This window comes from Orycteropus afer, unplaced genomic scaffold (genome assembly GCF_000298275.1).
Source record: "Orycteropus afer afer isolate SDZICR_OR568_19922 unplaced genomic scaffold, OryAfe1.0 scaffold00756, whole genome shotgun sequence".
NCBI classification, from domain to species: Eukaryota; Metazoa; Chordata; class Mammalia; order Tubulidentata; family Orycteropodidae; genus Orycteropus; species Orycteropus afer.
Genome location: NW_006922343.1, coordinates 153,912 through 172,530, shown reverse-complemented (window position 1 = coordinate 172,530; position 18,619 = coordinate 153,912). Strand labels below are relative to the sequence as shown.

Genomic DNA, 18,619 nt, shown 5'->3' with positions numbered 1-18,619 from the left:
CACCCAAATGAGTGGATGTCCCACCCTCTCCACTCAAGCTCTGAAACCTCCTAAGGACCTTCCCCAACTTGGAGGCCTCCTTACCCGCTTCAGGCTCCAGCGCCCCGTGCCAGGCAGCCCTCCTCACCCTGCTCGTCTCCAACGCTCTGCACTGCCCCCTCCCCACCATCATGGAGTCGTTCTCCTCACCGTGCTCAGGTGCAGACTCTCCATGCTGAGCCTTTCTCCTCCATGAGCATCCTCCTCATCCCCCTCTGGCTCTGACACCCATACTGTGTCTATGTGTGGGTGTCCTCCTTGCCCTTACCCTGCTCTGCTGCTATGTGGGGATGCCCTGCTCGTCCTGCTCAGACTCTTGCTTCCCAGACCACCCATCCACATAGGTGTCCTCCTCCCCTTGCTTGGGTTCTAATACCCAGCACCAGGCCTTGCCCCTACGAGGACTCCCTTCTCACCTGGGCTCTCACGCTCCAGGCTGAGCTGTCCCCACATGCGGATGCCCTCCTCTCTCTGCTCAGGCTCCGAGTCCCACACTAGGGCTTCCCCCATGAGCTCACCCTCCTCACCTGCTTGGCTCTAACATCCTAGCTAATGGTTTCAGAACTGAATTGTTTAGGAAGAGAAAGGAAGGGGATGAAGATGAGGAAAAGGAGCCCTGCTCTGCTCTTTAGCTTTTCAGAGCCCTTGTCACTTTCTAACAAACTCTATACCTTGCCTGTTCAGGGTGTCTGCCTGTGGTATCCCCGGTACTTGGAAAATGCACTGTGGTGCCTAGGTGTGGATGGAACGTGTTTGAGGAGGCACACAGGGGCCTCAATGCCCCCCGCCCCGCCCCGCCCCTCACACCTCCACTGGGGAAAGTCAGAAGCCTTGGGACCAGCTACAAACTGTTTATTTTTCTATAAAGAGCAAAGTACAAAGAGGTGGGAAGGGTAGCAGTGGGCAGGACTCTTCCTGGCCGACGCCTGAGTTGTAAATAGGCATCCGAGGCCTGGCCTGGTGAGGCGGCCTCCAGCTCCGGGGGCCTTCAGCATGATGGTAGAGGCGGCAGGGGGAGGTGAGGCGGAAGGCCTCCAGCTCCGGGGGCCTTCAGCATGATGGTAGAGGCGGCAGGGGGAGGTGAGGCGGAAGCCCAAGATGGCCACTGGAGTCACACAAAGCCAGGCTTCATGGAGGAGCGGCGGCAGTTGGGGCAGCTCCGGGTCCCGTTGTTCTGTAAGCACCTTGGGAGGCAAACACTTTGTCCACTCCTTCCGCCCTGTCCTTCCACCCCCTCTCCCCTCCTTCCCTTCCTTCTGCAGGGGCTGAGAAGGCATCCTTGGCTGCTGTTCTGGCTCCTGTGGGAAATCTCATCCACCCCCTCCCACCCTGCTCCAGAAGCTTCCATGAACAGAGCACTGGGCAGAGAGTCAGGATGTCAGATGGAACCAGCCTTGGCCACCACCCCAAGGAAGATCTGGCCCTGTCTTTAGGGGCTCTGAAGGGCCTCTCTGACTTCTCTTTGGAGTGAATACCTCACGGGGTGCTGGGAGGGTTCAGTGATGAATACAGCAGGAGCTCTTAGACCACTCCTGGGACACAGAAAGCACTCCCTAGGGATCTCCCGTTCTTGTTCTTACCACTGTGACGAGGCCAGCGGAGCCTCGAACGCCCCTGAGGCCCCATTCACCCCGGCCGCCCACCGTCCTCACCTGAGGTGGAAGATGTGGGAGCAGGGCAGGGCCTGCAGCCGGCTGTTCTTCTCGCCAATGGACTCGCCGCACAGGCCACAGTAGAGCTCCGTGTCCTCCACGCACTCGTGGAAGCGCACGACGTGGGCCCGCAGCTCCCGCTGCAGCCCCTTGCTGCGGTAGATGCTCTCGCTCAGACAGTGCAGCTTGAGCTGGCTCAGCTGGGCCCGGGGGGCGGGGACAGGACCACAGTCAGTGTCAGGCAGCAGCTGGCCTGCCGCCCCTCAAACCCCAGGGGGAGGCAGCTGCCCGTGGGCTCCGCACCCGGGGTCCAGTCACCGCCGCTTCCATGCCTGGCTGATGGACCTAGGGAAATTGTCCTGCCCTCTGGGCCTCAGTTTTCCCTCAAGCAGAAGGAGGGGGTGGGTGGGACCAGGAGTCATCACCCCTAAGACCCTTTAGGGATCCATGTTTTTGAAAGGTTCGTAATCAAACCTGCTGCAATTACTCATCATAAACATGTGTGTTCCCGTTTTTATTAATCTTGCACATACACAGCAGTGCATCAGCACTTCTGATCAACCAGGGTGGCTATAATCCAAAAAGCAAATATACTTGGCATTTTAGTTGGACTGTGCATCTAATCCTAGAGAAATGCTCAACTTCCAGAAGACTTTGAGGAACACTGAGCCTATTTTCCCTGTTTCAAAGTTAAGGAATGATTATTAATTTTGGACAGGCCACACGTACTGTGGAAGGAACAAGGGCTTTGGTGTTAAGACAGACCGGTTACTAGACATGGGACCGTCAGTCTTCTCCGGACCTCCGTTTCCTCATCTGCAGCATGGGCCTCCATGTACCCACCTGGCCAGGGGATAATGAGGACTGACCGGCTCCTATAAGAATCCTGTGCATGCCCAGCTCTCAGTGGGAGAAAGCTACTGTTAGGAGTTTTAATGGACACCAAGAAGCCACTGAGGAATTCTGACATTCTCTGAGCTGTGACTTTCTTGCTCCACCTTCAGAAGCATCCCCTGGGTGGAAGAGGAACCACCCGAGTGTGTGTGTGGGGGTGGCTGAGGGCAGCTCCTGGAGGACTGAGAAGGACTCAGGGCACAGAGGAGTCAGGATGCCCTCACCTCAAGTCCCTACCTTGGGCCTGGGACCCCAGAACCAGGAAAAGGAATCAGGTCTGACCTTGTTCCCCACCTCTTCGGCCAGGTCTTGTGCTCTTTCAATGGCATCCAGAGCCTAAAAGGTGAACACAGGTCAGGGCTGTGGGCAGAGCTGCCTGACAGAGGCCTTGGCTCACAGACAGGAGGGGTAGGAAGGGGTAGGCGTGTGGAGGGCCATATGGCTGGGCAGCTGCGCCTACTGTGAAGGTAGTGGAAGACTGAGGGTACAGTCATAGAGCTGTGTGGGCAAGTTACCTCCTGTCTCGGTTTACTCAGATATAAATGTGAAGAATATTCTGGCCTCTCAGGGTGTTGTGAGATCAGGGAGAGCTCATGGGAAGTAGTCAAAACACGCTGGGTTCAAACCCCACTGTTGGCCCTCTACCCACTGTGAGTCCCTGGGCAAGTCCTGGGTCTTCTCTGAACCTCAGTTTCCTTATCTGGAAAATGATGAGCAATGTCCTAGACTCATGAGGTTCGCGTGAAGCTGATGTTAGGCAAAGTGACTGAAAGAGCCAGACTGTTGGCTCCGAGTGGGGACCTGCTGGCCCCAGGTGGAGAACACTGGGGAGAACTGGAAGCTGTGGGAAGGGCCCAGCCTCACCTTGTCCAGCGCCTTCCTGACCATCCAGCATTTGGCCACACCCAGCAATACTTGGACCTGCCCCAGGCGGTTTCCAATCTCAGTCATGATACTCATGGCGGAGTCATACCTGGGAAAGGCGGTCTGCAGGGCCAGGGGGCAGGGGGTGAGGTCGGACCGGGCAGACCAGCACACACGCCGCCCAGCCCCAGCCCCCGCATGCAGGTGGCGCACCTCCAGGTCCCCGCGGCTCCGGTGGATGTCGGCAAAGCAGAGTAGGCAGAGGGCCTGTAGCGGCCGGTCCCCGTGCTGCAGGGCAATCTTCATCGACTCCTGTGTGGGAGGCGGTCTTTCAGGCCTGCTCAGCGGCCCCCACCACAGGGGCACCCCACCCAGTGGCCCCCTCTGAAGGTGTGGCCCAGGGATCACCAACATCCTCAGAGCCCAACGTGCCTGCCACTATGCCGAGGCCCCGTGCACTGAACCACTGAGGCCTCCCAGCTCCCAGCAAGGTGGCTACTGTCACCTGTGAGTTGGATACTGAGGTCAGAGAGGGGTGATATGATCAAGGCCCTCGGCTAATAAATGGCCAAGTTGGAACTGGGTGGTGGGACTCCAGAGACTGGCTCTTTTCCTACTCTACTCTCCAAAATGCCTCCCGGGGAGCGTCAGGGGGCAGAGGGAAGCCCCTTCCTGTCTGGTGGGGATTGCATGGAAGGGAGTGAGGATTTTTTGGCAGGAAGAGGAGCAGAGAATCAAACACATCCTTCAGGGACTCGGGCAAAGGGAGGCTGGGCCAGAGGCAAGCCTGGGGGCCTCAGTGGGCTGATTTAGAAGGTGGAGGCCCTGCCACTCTGGGCTCTAGGCCCCCCCCATACCACCACCACCTACCTGTCCCCCTCCCTGCTGCCTCACCTCACAACACTCCATGGCACTTCCCAGGTGGCCCAGGAGGCGATACGCCACGGCCATGTGGTACTGACTCATGGCCCGGTACTTGAGGCTCCAGCCTTTGCCATAGTCGTTGACAAGCTCCGCAGCCTTGCAGGGGAAGAACAGGGCTTTCTCATAGTCCTGAGGGACATAGGGAGGGTCCCATAAGTTAAAAGCTCCAGGGCCTGGCTTCTCCCTCAGCCAGGAAGGCCCATAGGCCCTACCCAGTGTTGGGTGGTTGGTCCATTCATTCATTCATTCTGGTATTTAGGGGAAACTGATTCAGGCGGAGGGAACAGCCAGTGCAGAGATGTGGGCACCACAAAGGTGGAATCTCTGACTGGTTCACTGATGTTTCCCAGGAGCCTAGCACCATTCTTGGCACATTGTTGTTGTTGTTGTTATGTGCCGTCGAGTCATCCCTGACTCATAGCGACCCCTCCTTGGGTTTCCGAGGCAGTATCACTACGGAAGTAGGATTGCCCAACCTTCCTTCCGAGGAGTGGCTGGTGGGTTTGAACCGCCAGCTTTCTGGTTAGCAGTCAAGTGCCTTAGCCACTATGCTACCAGAGCTCATAGTAGATGCTCAATAAATATTTGTTGAATGAATGAATGAATGAATGAGAAGGCAAGAGAATACAGTTGACCTCTCTTCCCACCCAGGCCCAAATTTCCCCTCAGCTTCAGAGACACAGGGGGTAGGGATGGGGACATCAGAGCAACCCTTCCCCCACTAAAGTTTGCCTCTTGGCCCCCGGGAGCAGATGTTCAGTGAAGGCTTGATGGCTGATTGGCAGAGCTACAAAGGACATTGGGACAGATTCACTGAGACATGAACTCATTCGCATATCCTGTCCTCAAACCCCCAAAACGTCATTTCTACCTGCCCTTCAGCTCATGCCTTTGCCTTCTGTTCCATGGGGAAAACAGAAGAAAATCAGAGAGGTCCTCCCTTATCATCCGGCCACCAGGGCGCCTGTGCCCCTCCCAGTACTGTGGAGGAGGGCTCCTTGCTCTTACCCAGTGCCAGACCCTTCACGTGGGCCCTGGACCGAATCGCTCCATCTCTGCGTCATCCACTTCTCTCCTCCCACTGAATCCTTCCCATCACTCTACAAACATGCTCTGGCATTTCCCACCTCATTAAAAAAATGAAAATAAAAATAGAAACCGAACCTTCTCCTGCTTCCGCCTTCAGCTACAGCCCCATTTCTGTTCTTTTCCATAGTGAACCAACTTTCACTCAATATCTAATGAGCATTTCAGAGTTAATAGGATCAAAAGAGAACTCTTAATTCCCTCCCAACAAAAATCTGTTCCTCACATACTTTGCAAGGAGCTCTGGTGGCACAGTGGTTAAAACAGTGGGCTGCTAACCAAAAGGTCAGCAGTTTGAACCCACTATTTTCTCTACTTTCCTGTAGAGTTACTTTCCTTCAAATAAAAAGTGTAAACAAAGACTAAAATCCTAGGCATTATCCTCGTGACTATCATTCTCTCATATTCTACATTTGATCCATCAGCATTTACATACTTATTCACCCCAAGATTTATTAAGCACCTACTATGTGTCAGGCATTAAAATCCTCCATGAGGAATCCAGACTTTCTGGATTCATGGAGGCTGGATGACCCCCTGAAACTAGTGCCTTCAGTTTAAAGCAAAAACATCCCCTGAAAAACAATTAGTCCTCGTGACTGGTATACCATGCAATCCTTAGCCAATACAACTATGAGACCAGAAGAACTAGATGGTGCCCAGCTACCACTGTCAACCACTTGGAGGGCGATCTATGTAGGAGATCCTGGATAGAGAGGGAGAACAATGTGGAACAAAACTCAAAATCATTTTTTGGAAAAAAACAACTAGATGCTTTGACATTAACCATGCATTACTGTTTTAATCAGAAGAAAATAATAAAGGTATACTTCATAAAAAAAAAATCCTCTGAAGTCTTTGTAAAAGCAAACAACAGTTTAACTTATCTACATAACAACAACAACAACAAGTGAAGAGTGTCAGCTTTGAGCAGTGCTGCTCTTCTAAGCTCTATCTTCACAGCATCAACTCCCAAGATAAGATAAGAAGCTTAGAAGTCAAAGAGTCTATGCTAATGACTCACATCAGTGCAGGAGGAACCACTCAGAAAAGGGTGAGAAAGGTTGTACAAACTGAATGCAACCAGTGCCACTGAATTGTTCACGGAGAAATTGCTGAATTGTTGAGCTGTGCATATTCTCAACAACAAAAAATAAATTATTGAAAAAAGAAACCTCCCACGAGGTCAAACGCAGCCAGGAGGCCTAAGGGGAAGGGGAACAAACACTCCAGATGCGAAGCCTGCAGCCACAGACCCTCTCAGTTCCAGCACAATCTGTACCCTCCTCTTCCTCCTCCCTCCTCACACTCCCTGCTGCAGGCACGCTAGGTGCCATAGATTTCCACTCATAGTGACCCCAGACACAGGAGAACTGCCCCATAGGATTTTCTTGGCTGTAATCTTTACAGGAGCAGATGGCCAGGCCTTTCTCCCACAGAGTGGCGTGGGTTGGGTTTGAACCACCAACCTTCCAGTTAGCAGCCTAGCCCTTAACTGTCTGTACCTCCGGGGCTCCAGGCACGCTGGCCTCTTCATCCCACCTGGAATGTGCCAAGCGTGTGCTTCCCACAGGGCCTTTGCTTGAGCTGCTCCCTCTTTTTGTCATTGTTGTTGCCTTGAATGCTCTTCTCCCTGATTTCTGCAGGGCTCACGCCCCCAACCCCTTCATGTCATCGCACATCATCTCCAGAAGCAATCCTGAGCCACCTCCACCCTCAGCCCTTCCCTCGTGCCTCCATGTCTCTCTGTTTTACTTGCTCCTCAGCCCTTTCTAACATGCTATACAGTCTATCATTGGTTGTGTTTATGGTCTTTCTTCCCCAGGTAGAATGCACGCTTCATGAGGGTGGTGCTATGGTTGGCCACCACCGAGTCGATTCCGACTCACAGAGACCCCATGTGACAGTAGAGCGGCCCCATGGGGTTTTCTTGGCTGTAACTTTAGGGAAGCACACTGACAGTTCTTTCTCCAAAAGGGCAGCTGAGTCGGTTCAAACTGCCGACTTTTACACTTGGCAGCTGAGTACTTAACTATTGTGCCACCAGGGCTCCTTTTATGAGGATAGGGACTTTGAAGTTTTTCTCACTGCTGCACCTCAAGTCCACAGTGCCTGGGACAAAGTAGGTGCTCAATAAATATTTTATGAATGAATCCTTACAGTTGTATTCTTTATATACAGAAGTACCTACCAAGGTTCAGAGAGGAGAGGTGATGTGTCCCAGATCACACAGCAAACACAGGACACTGCCAGTCTATTGCCTGTCCTCACACAACAGCCTCCAGTTCCCCCAAGAAATCAGAACAGTGAAGAAGGTTTGAGCTCTGCCGCTGCCCTTTCCTGCCTGGTTAAGTCTTTGGCCTCTCTGACGCTCGCACGCCTTGCCTCTATCTCAAAGGAAAGACTGACCGAGGAAGGTAGTGCAGCAGAAAGTGTGGTTCACGGGGGGCTCCCCCCTCCCTCCCCAGGGCCAGCCCACCTTGACTTGAGCGTAGAAGTTGCCCAGGCTGCAGCAGACACGGCACTCGAGCATGGCATCATCGTTGTTGTGGGCATAGCGCAGGGCCTTCTCGAAGTTCTCCAGGGCCTTCTGGAAGAGGCTGAGGCCCAGGAAGGCATTGCCCATGCTCAGGCTGACCTGGCCTCCGAGCTGGGCGCCCACCCTGGTGCCCGGCAGGCCGAGGCAGGTCTTGCAATAGGAGATGGTCTTGTGAAACTCACACAGCTTCTCGTTGCTGCGCGCCAGGTTCAGGTAGCTCTCCAGGAGGAAGTCAGCATCCTCCAGCTCCCGAGCTGTGTCTATCTGCACCACTGCGAACTGCCCACCCCGCAGAGGGAGTGGCTGTCAGCTGGGCCCGAGCCTCCAACTGCAGCCCCAAACCTCCCAGGTTCAGACCCCAAAGCATCAGACCCAGACCTTCCAGTCTCCAGCTTCAATCCTGTTCTCTATTGCCCCTCACGCACCAGAAGCTTTGGCTCCAACCCCCTACGTTCAGATCAAGAGCATCAGACTCCAAAGTCTCAGACCCAGATCTTCCACCCGCCAGCCTCAGCCCCGGGAGCCTTTACCCTTCTGCCCTGAGCCTCAGATCTGGGGGTGTCCACCACCCTTCGAACCCCAGCCTGAAACCCAGAGCTCTCAGACCCTAGGCTCAGATACACAACCCCAAACAAAAGGCAGAGACCTAGACTCCAAAACCTATGCTTGAAATCCCTGATCCGGGGACCCCAAGGCCTGACAACCTTAGTCTCAGGGTGCGATACACTGGTGCTCAAGGCCACAGACCTGAATCCCAAGGGAAGGTCTAGCATCTGAGACCCAGGACTTCAGATGCAGATTCAGCCACAGGCCCAGCCCTCAGCCTGTGGAGGCAGCCAAGCCTGAGGAGCCTGGGAGAGGCTCGACCCTCCCACACCCACGGCCCTCTCCCACCTTCAGCATCTCCTTGTAGCGGCCCATCTCCGAGTGGGCTGTGACCAGGCAGCCGAGCACGCGGAAGCGCCCCACCAGGTCGGCACTCTTCTCCAGCACCTTCATCCACACCTGCAGCGCCTTCTCCGTCTGGTTGGACTGGTACAGCTGGAGCCCCTTTTCAATCTGCTGCTTCGTTTGGTCCTGCCCCATCCTCCCAGAGAAGAGCTGTGAGCCCTCCGCAGAGGCGGCCCTGGTGGCTCTGGGCCTCTAGGTGCTCACGGCGTGGGACTCACTGTGCCGCTGCCCACTGAGCCCAGGAAGGAAAACAGCGTCTCAGAGCCGGCTGGCGCAGGGCCTGGATGGGGAGCGGGCGCCACCCTGGGACAAAGCTGGTGTGGCCTCTGTCCGCAGCTGTCCCTGCCAGTTGGGGCCATGTGGCCACTGAGGAATGTCAGCCGCAAGGTCACGCGGGCCTCTGCCGCACACCCATCCCCAGGCTGGGAGGTGGCTTTCCCAGGGATGCAGGCAGAATGCCACCTGGGCACCCCTTGGCTCTCTTCAGTACCTCTGGCACTGGCCCCGACTGCTCTTGTGGGGCAGGCCCTCCCTGCAGCCTGGCCCAGGAGCTGCCTCCCAGGGTAGGCAAGACACAGGCACAATAGCAGGGATGAGGCTGGCCACCCAGGCATGGGCGAGGGGGACAAGTGCTGAGCGGGCTTCTCCCCTCCACGCTCTCCCCTCCCGGCTTTGTGTCTGGGATTCCCTGGGCACTAAACTCACTTATCTGTGTACATGCCCACGCCACCAGTCCCACCCTCCTCTCATTCTAGAGGAGGCCCAGGAAAGACCTCTGGCTGGAGCCCGAGGCCTGGCTCTAGCCTGCGTTCTTCTCCATTCACAGTATGACCCTGTCCAAGTCATTTGCCTCCCAGAACCTGTTTCTTCCACTGTAAAAGGAGGAAGCTGTTGTTAGTTGAGTCAATTTCAACTCATAGGGACCCCATGTGACCGAGTAGAACTGCCCCATGGGGTTTTCCAGGGTGTGATCTCTATAGGAGTGAAATGGCTGGGTGGGTTCAAACTGCTAACATTTGGTTAGCAGGCAAGCGCTTAACCACTGCACCACCCAAACCCACTGCCATCGAGTCCATTCTGACTCATAGCAACTCCCACTGGGTTTCCAAGGCTGTAAATCTTTATGGAAGTACGTATTTCCTCATTTTCTTCCCGTAGAGAAGCTGGTGGGTTTGAACTGCACACCTTCTTGTTAGCATCCAAATTCCTGACCCACTACGCCACCAGAGCTCCTTAAAATGAGGATAATGGGATTTTAAGTGTTCTCCCCTTAGGATCTGAGGCAGTGTAGTACAGGCTGCTAGGGTTCTAATCCTGGCTCTGCCACTTACTAGCTGTGTGACTTTGGGCAAGTTACCTGGCCCCTTTGTACCCCTTCCTCACTCACGGATGAGATTAACAGTATTTACCTCACTGCATTGCTATGAGGACTAAATGAGTGACTAGTTGACAAGGACTTACAATGGTGGCTGGCTCACTGTGTGTCTTGGTCATCAAATGAAATGTCAGATAAAGCCGTTCCAGTTCCAGTCCCGGTTTGAGACAATCCCCAAGAATGACCTTTAATGGAGGACACTGTGGAAAGGGGCAGGGTCTTTTGCAGGAGCAGACTTTTTGTTTTCTCATTTTTATTGTGATTTGGGTGAAAGTCTACAGAGCAAATTCACTTTCCATACAGCAATTCATACACATTTTGTCTCATGACATTGACTGCAATTCCTCACAATGTAACAGCTCTCTTCCTACTTCCTCCTCATAGTTACCTCTTCCCTGCGTCCTTCCCTCCCAAGCACTCCCGCCCCCACCCCCACCCCCACCCCCTGCCGTCTCCCTGCCTTTCTGTTCTCCCACAAGGACTGTATCTACCTGATGTAAATGTTCACCTCATATGCCTATTGTTTGGCTGGAAGCCACAGGAGTGAGTTCAGTTCCAAACCTGAAGGGCAACTAGAGGCCAGTCTCAGGGAACTCACCAGTCTCTATCAGACCAGCAAACCTGGTCTCTTTTTTTATGACTTTTTGTTCCACATTGTTCTCCCCCTTATCCAGAATCTCCTGCATGTCTGGACGTGTTTTGATTTCCCTAGAGCATATACCTAAGACTGGAACTGCTGGGTCATACAACTCTATGTTGAACGTTCTGAGGACCTATCAGACTGTTTGCCCCAAGGGCTTTACACTCCCCACCTCTTCCCTCAGCCCCACACTCTGCCTAGTTAAGGCCTACTTAGGACAAATCAGCTTGTTGCTCTCATAGACTCATTTCATTCTGATAAAGAGATTTATCTCTGTAATCACTTGTTCATCAGTGGGGCTGAAGTGTCAGTTTCCCCCATCAAATGTGTAGACAGGGATTTCATCTCATTCATCCTTAAAGGAAGACCTGACACACAGAGGCCATTCAGTACATACCTGTTGAATGAGTGAATGGGTTCAGTTTTAAAAGGAAAAGCAACTGCTGCAGGCTTAGTGCCCCGTCTGGTGTGTCCTGCACCACTGGGCAATCGGTGGAGATAAGCCCCTCTTCACTGGGAGCAAAACAGGTCCAGAAGGAGCAAGCTGGGGGTCGAGGAGTGGCCAGCAGAGCGTTCCACACCCAGAGCCACAGCTCGGAGGCAGAGAAGACATCAGAGCAGGTGGCTGGCTAAGGCCACTCTATGCTCTTGGACCCAGACCCCAAGAACTGGGAACAAGAGGGAGAGAAGGAGGTTCAGGGGCCAGCTGGGGAGCCACTGGCAGCAGGAGAGCTGGCTGGGCCCCTGAGTGCTTTGGATTGGAGTCCCCTTCCTCTGTCCAAGGCTCTGGGCTGAAGCGAACCTCCAGACGGGCGGGCAGCTGGGCCCAAGGGGCCAGCACATTCTCTCCTGCTCCTTAGCCCAGACATGAGATCACCCTAAGTCCTCGGCAGGAAGAGACCCATGTGCAGCCCCAAAGGAGGCTGGGACCACAGCCTTCAGGTGACCTGGGGAACTTAAACGGTCTTAAAACTTGCACGCCTGACAGAATAAAGGCTTCCTCTTCCCTGGAATTAGCTATTTGCTCCCGACTCCAGCAGCAGGAACGTATCCATACTTCTGTGTTCTAGGGTGTGGTGTCTACATTGTGTCCTTCAAAAATGTAACTCCCACGCACGTTTTCCAGAATTCAGCTACTGCACAGTTAGGTCAAGGTCAGGCTCCTTTAGGGCAGGGTCTGTGACTTACTTGTCTTTCTATGACTTGCAAACTGCACAGCCCCAGGCAGAGGGAGAGCCGACCAACAGCAGAATCGTGAAAGTTGACATCTCCTGAGCTAAGTATTTCTTCTGGCTTATGTGGAAGGAAGGAGACCCCACGTGTGCTCGCTGCTACCCAAAGCTTGGTGGTTTGAGTTCACCCAGAGGCATCTTGGAAGAAAGGCCTGGCAATCTATTTCTGAAAAACGGGCCCACTGAAAACTGTATGGACCACAGTTCCGCTCGGACACACGTGGGGCTGCCAGAGTAAGAATCTACCAGGCAGTCCGGCTAGCTCCCACTGTTGACATTATACTTCTAGTAGAGGCAAAGGACGAAGGGGAAGGAGGAGAGGGGAGAAAGAGGGAACGCTAACACCAGTTCTCAGAACTGTAGTGATCTTTACCTGCCACACAACAAACTCACAGGGCACCTTCTCCGAGGCCCTGTGTACCAAGGAGGTTAAGGAGTGGGTGAAGAGTCAGGACCTGCTCACCGCTGCCCAGCAACCACGCTGGACAAAGGCCTCTGAAGTGGGGAGGAGGAGCCACAAACTCAGTCTTACTGGCTGCACCATGGATGTGTCCAAGAAGAAGTAACACTGTAGGCCTGGCTATGAATAGTTGATACACCTTCAAAAAAATATTGAAATGGCCTTTTCTTTTTTTAAAAAAATGTATTTTATTCAAATATAAGTTATGTACAGTGAAATACACAAAACTAAAGTGACGTGGGTCAATTTTTTTTTTTTTTTTACTTTAACAGGAGTTTTATTCTCTCACAGTTTTGGAGGCTAGAAGTCTGAGTTCTAAGTGCTAGCTCTAGGGGCTGGGTGAGGCCCCTTCACCTTGAACTTCAACTCTGCCTCTTGCTCCTGGCCCTCTAAAGCTGGAGGCATCTCTTAACTCAGGCAGCTGCTGGTTGCTGAGGCTGACAAACCCAACATCGACAAGAGAAAAGGCACAGTCCCAGTATTACCACTAACACAGTAGGCCACTGATTCAAGTCTATTAGCAGCTCCAAGAAAGGCAGATAGCATGGCAGGCTGCTTAACAATGATGACTAGGCTATATGCAGGATTCAACCATGCCAAAAACTGGAGACCCTCCTCAATGCTTCTCCTTCTATACTGGAAGCAGACGAAATGGTCTTTTCTGAGTCACTTAACCTCACAGGGTGGTGGACCATCAGGGGCCTGGCAAGGGAAGCAGCCTTTACCAAAAAGCTGCTGTGTCAGGCACTGTGCTAGGTGCCTCACACTTTAGTTTAATGACATTGAGTCTAAAGCAGGTGTCACCATCAGGAGGGTGAGGGCTGAATATTTCTGAGCTAGTTGGCAACATGTGTTCACTGGGAGATTTCATATAAAAATCTGCATTTCCTGCTTCTGCTTGAGAACCCCTGCACTGATGATTCTGCATGGTATCAGCAGGTCAAGTGGTTGGTGCCTGGCCCCAAGAGACTAGGAACATCTCTCCTTCACCCACAGCCCCATCCATGGCCTATTCTCAATGCTGAAGTGTCACTTGTCATCTTAGATGGGCCTCATTTCATAGGCTATCATCACCTATCTGACCTGTTTGCTGTTGTTATTAGCTGCTGTCAAGATGGCCCCCGACTCATGGTGATCCCACGCACAACCGAACAAAACACTGCCTGATTCTGCACCATCCCCAAGACTGGCTGCAGACGGGGCTGCTGTAATTCCTAAGGTTTCCACTGGCTGGTTTTCTGGACTAGATTGCCAGGCCCTTCTTCCCAGTCTCAGCCTGGAAGCCCCACTCAGCTGTTCAGCATCACAGCAACACACAGGCCTCCCCTGAAGGATGGGTGGTGGCTGCACACGACGCGAGGTGCACTGGCTGGGAACCAAGCCCAGGTCTCCCACGTGAAAGGCGAGATTTCTGCCACTCAACACCGCTGCTCCAGAAGCAGGACAGATGTAAGTGGAGAGGGCAGTCCCAAGCCTCTGCGTGATCGTGGGGTCCTTGGAAAGCTCTCTCCCTCTCAACAAATTCATTTTCCCAATTGTAAAGTGAGGATATGACCTCACCAACAGAATGACGGTGAAAACCAAATGAGAGCGTAACATGAGAACTTGCTTTGAAAACAAGCTGCTGAAGACAATTTAAAACCGGTTGCAGCAGTACATTGACAGGGTGCTGCCAGAAACTCAAGCCGGATGCAGAAGACGATGTAGACAAGAGATACCATTGGTGATGCCAGATGTATCTTGGCTGAAAGCAGAGAATACCAAAAGATGTTTACCTGTGTTTTATTGACTCTGCAAGGCATCCGACTATGTGGATCATAACAATTATGGATAACATTGCGAATAATAGGAATTCCAGAACACTTAATTGTGCTCATGCTGAACCTGTACATAGACCAAGAGGCTGTCATTCAAACAGAACACTGTGATATTGTGTGGTTTAAAATCAGGAAAGGTGTGTGTCAGGTTAGTATCCTTTCACCCTATTTATTTAATCTGTATGCTGAGCAAGTAATCTGAGAAGCTGGACTATATGGAGAAGAACATGGCATTAAAATTGGAGGAAGACTCATTAACAAGCTATGATACGCAGATGACCCAACCTTGCTTGCTGAAAGTCAAGATGACTTAAATTACTTACTGATGAAGATCAAAGCCTTCAGTATATACACAACATAAACAAAAATCCTCACAGTTGGACCAGCATCATGGTAAGACTGAACTTGTCAAAGATTTCATTTTACTTGGATTCACAATTAACACCCATGGAAGCAACAGTCAAGAATTCAAATGAAGTACCGCGTTGGGGATATCTGCTGCAAAAGACTAAGTGTTAAAAATCTAACATATGACCTTGAGGTGCCTGAGCCAAGCCATGGTATTTTCAATAATCTCGTATGCGTATGAAGGCTGGCTAACGATTAAGGAAGAACCAAGAAGAATGATGTGTTTGAATTACGATGTTGGTCAAGAATACTGGACTACCAGGAGAAGTACAGTCAGAATGCTCCTTACAAGCAAGGATGGTAAAACGTTGTCTCGTGTACTTTGACCACGTTATCAGGCGGGTCTGGCCCCTGGAAAATGACATCAAGCTTGGTAAAACAGAGGGTCTGTGAAAAAGAGGATGACCCTCAAAGGGATGGATTGACACAATGGCTGCAACCATGGGCTCAGACACAGCAACTGAAGCTGGTGCAGGACTGGGCAGTGTGTTCGTTCTGTCACACATGGGGTCACAAGTCAGCACCGGCTTGTTGGCACCTGAGGATGGACACCCTGAGCCTTTCCTGAATTGGCTCTTCTGATGTCTGTGTACCCAATGGAAGGGTGCCCACGACACAGTCATTGAAAAAGCAAGCTGCAGAACATTTGTATTATTACGGTATGGTCTCATTTTTATTACCAAGAATTTTATATGTACAAATTTTTGTACACAGAATCCTGGAAGCATACCTTTCCCCATCTGTTTAACTATGGGTTATGGTGTGGAGGGTGGTGGTGGTGTTATGTGCCGTCGAGTCAGACCCGACTCATAGTGACCCCTCCTTGGGTTTCCGAGGTGGTATCACTATGGAAGTAGATTGCCTAACCTTTCTTCCGAGGAATGGCTGGTGGGCTTGAACCACCAGCCTTCTGGTGAGCAAGTCAAGTGCCTCAGGCACTATGCTACCAGAGCTCCTGGTGTGGAGGGTATGCTCAGTTAATTCTAAGCACTTAAAACATTAATGAGTACTTTGCAAGCATTTGAAACTGCATTTCATCTTTCCGATTCTATCAGGTGGCTACTTTCATTTTCATTTGACAGATGAATCTGAGGCTGAGACAGTCAAGAAATCTGCCCAAGGTCACAGAGCTGACGATGGCAGAGCCGGTGTTTTTTACAAATTCAATCAAGACTTTTTAAACGGCTGTTGTGTTGCATAAGTCAACCCAGGTGGTGTGTGGTGCACACAACTCAAGCTCTGGGAACACCTCACTTTAGGGGTGACTGGGCTGGTGGCACTGTCAGGGCTGAAGGGACACAGAGCTCCTCTCTCAGGACCTTCCCTGACCCACTGCCTGCGGGGCTCTTCAGCAGCAGGAAGCTCTGCAGAGCAGGTGCTGGAACTTCCTTGTAGGGTAGCACCTCTGGTGAGAGCCCTCACCAAGCTCAGAAGGTGCACTGGCAAGATTCCTGTAGAGTGGGTCTGAGGTACTCGGCTGTCCCTCACTTGCTTCATGGCCACTCACGGAGGGCCTACAGAGTTCAGGAATGGCTGGTGGGTAACAAACCAGGTGCAAGAATAAATTGTTTCCTTTATTCTAGAATAAATGGAAATTTCTAGAAGTGCTGTGTAGTTAGCGCAGGGGTACACCAGGAAGTGCTTGGGCAAAAGCAATTTTCATCTTTTGGTATTTATTTGTTCATTTACTCATTCACCAATTTTTTTCAGAACCGAATGCAACCACTACCGTGGAGTCAGATTCAACTCTTAGCAACCCCTCCTTGGCTTTCCGAGGAGGTATCACTACGGAAGTAGATTGCCCAACCTTCCTTCTGAGGAGTGGCTGGTGGGTTTGAACCGCCAGTCTTCTGGTTAGCAGTCAAATGCCTTAGACGCTCCGCCACCAGAGCTCCTTTTTTAGAACCAGCTGTCATCAGTCCTGACTCACGGTGTCCCTGTGAGTCAGAGCAGAACTGTGCTCCACAGGGTTTTCAAATGCTGATTCTTCAGTAGGCTGCCAGGCTTTCCTTCCCAGGCGCCTCTGGGTGTATCAGCCGTTTGTGCCACCCAGGGACTCTCACCAACTGTTCACTGAATATTTATTACCTTCCAGCCCTGGGACGCTAGTGGGGAACAAGACAGTCCTGCTTTCATGAAGCACCATTCGACAGGTGGCATTTAAACCAGGCCACCCCAGTCTCCACCTGTGACGCCTCAAAGAACGTGCTCCACAGCAACCGTGGGGTCAGGTTGGTTGACTTGGATCAAAATCCACACTCTATTTATTAGCCTTGTGACAGAGAATTGCAGCCTGTCTGTCTTCCTATCCTACCAGGCTCCTGGGAGGACTACTACAGTGGCTGTGATTAATAAATGGTGGTTATTTACTGTTTTTTTTTTTTTTTAGCAGAGCAACTCCCCCACAGCTCAACTTGCAGCCCAACAGACAGGTCTATAACGTGAATGGTAACACCAGGAGGTACACACTCCTTAGATCAACCGACCATAGGCGATCAAAAGGGAGCACTGCCCAGGGATGAAGCTCAGAAGGCAGGAAGGGGTAGGAAAGGAGGACAAATGTACAGTAGACAAAAGGAGCAAGTGGGAAGAGTGCCTTTATACTGTGGGGACTGAAACCACATGTCACAAAACAAGTGGATATGAATCGTTCAATGGAAAACCAACTTGTTCACCCAAATTATTAAAAACAAATTATTTTAATAAAAGATCAGAGTTTAGGGAAAAAAAAAAAAAAAGCCAAGAACATCCCTGTCCATGTAATGGACTACAACGATGAAAACCTCTAAGCTGTGCAATCAGGAAGCCACTAGTTACACGTGGCTTCTGAGGGCTGGAAATGTGCTCAGCGGAGTGTGCACTCCACAGCGTGGGTCCAGGAGGCTGCCATTCAGGGGAACAGACAGTGCAGTAGAGGAATGTGGGGAGTCAGTGGGAGGGGTGGAAGGGCCAGGGTGGCTGCAGAAATACGGCCAGCTGCAGAGGACACGCTCTGATGGGCTAGGGATGCCCTCACCCCCCCAGAACGGAAGAAAAACCAAACTCAGGTTCTTAACAAGTCCAGACTAACTGGACCAAATTGGGACTGGAGGACTTCCTGAGACTCACTGTCCTGAGATACTCTTTAAACCTTGAACCGAAACATTCCTGAGGTCACCTTTTGGCCAAGTAACAGATGGGCACACAAAGTAAAGGAAATATCCATGTCCAATCTGCAAGTGTGATGCTCCATTAAAAAACCAGCTGTATGAGGCCAGAAGGTCAACAGTTACTCTAAAGCAAAGATGACACGGTTAAGGGGACAGGGCAAACAGAGCACCGGAAAGAGAACCACCCGAAGGCAATTACAGAGAATGTCAATACGCTGAAAAAACGCAGATGCACAATCTATGTAGCAATTGTCAAGTGAGAACCAGAGTTTGCGGTGTAAACTTTCACCAAAAACACATTATTCTCACACACTTTTTTTAAAGGGCTGGGAATGGCAGGGGCAGGTGGTACAACGATAGTGGTGTGACTGATTTCAAGTACAAGGAGGAAAGGAGAAGGCGCCTCAGAGGGTATGTTAAGTGAAAGACGCCAAACACAGCCACATACTGTGTGATTCCATTTCTATGATGTGTCCAGAACAGGCTAAAGCTGTGGATTAGTGGCTGAGGGGAGGAGGCTGAGTGTGGAGAGGGGTGATGCTGTGAACGGTGCAGTCATGAAAATGCTCTGAGGCAAGGCTCCAGTGAC

General features: G+C 51.8%; 1 protein-coding gene across 1 annotated transcript; it reads right to left on the bottom strand.

The window, feature by feature from the left end:
• Window positions 1–1,150: 1,150 nt before the first annotated feature.
• RAPSN (receptor associated protein of the synapse) lies at window positions 1,151–9,084 on the bottom strand. Its single transcript, XM_007957515.1, has 8 exons — window positions 8,893–9,084; window positions 7,939–8,277; window positions 4,344–4,502; window positions 3,663–3,761; window positions 3,450–3,572; window positions 2,868–2,921; window positions 1,692–1,891; window positions 1,151–1,223 (listed from the first exon to the last, which is right to left on the bottom strand). The coding sequence occupies exons 1-8, from the start codon at window positions 9,082–9,084 to the stop codon at window positions 1,151–1,153; spliced, it is 1,239 nt and encodes a 412-aa protein (XP_007955706.1).
• Window positions 9,085–18,619: the final 9,535 nt, after the last annotated feature.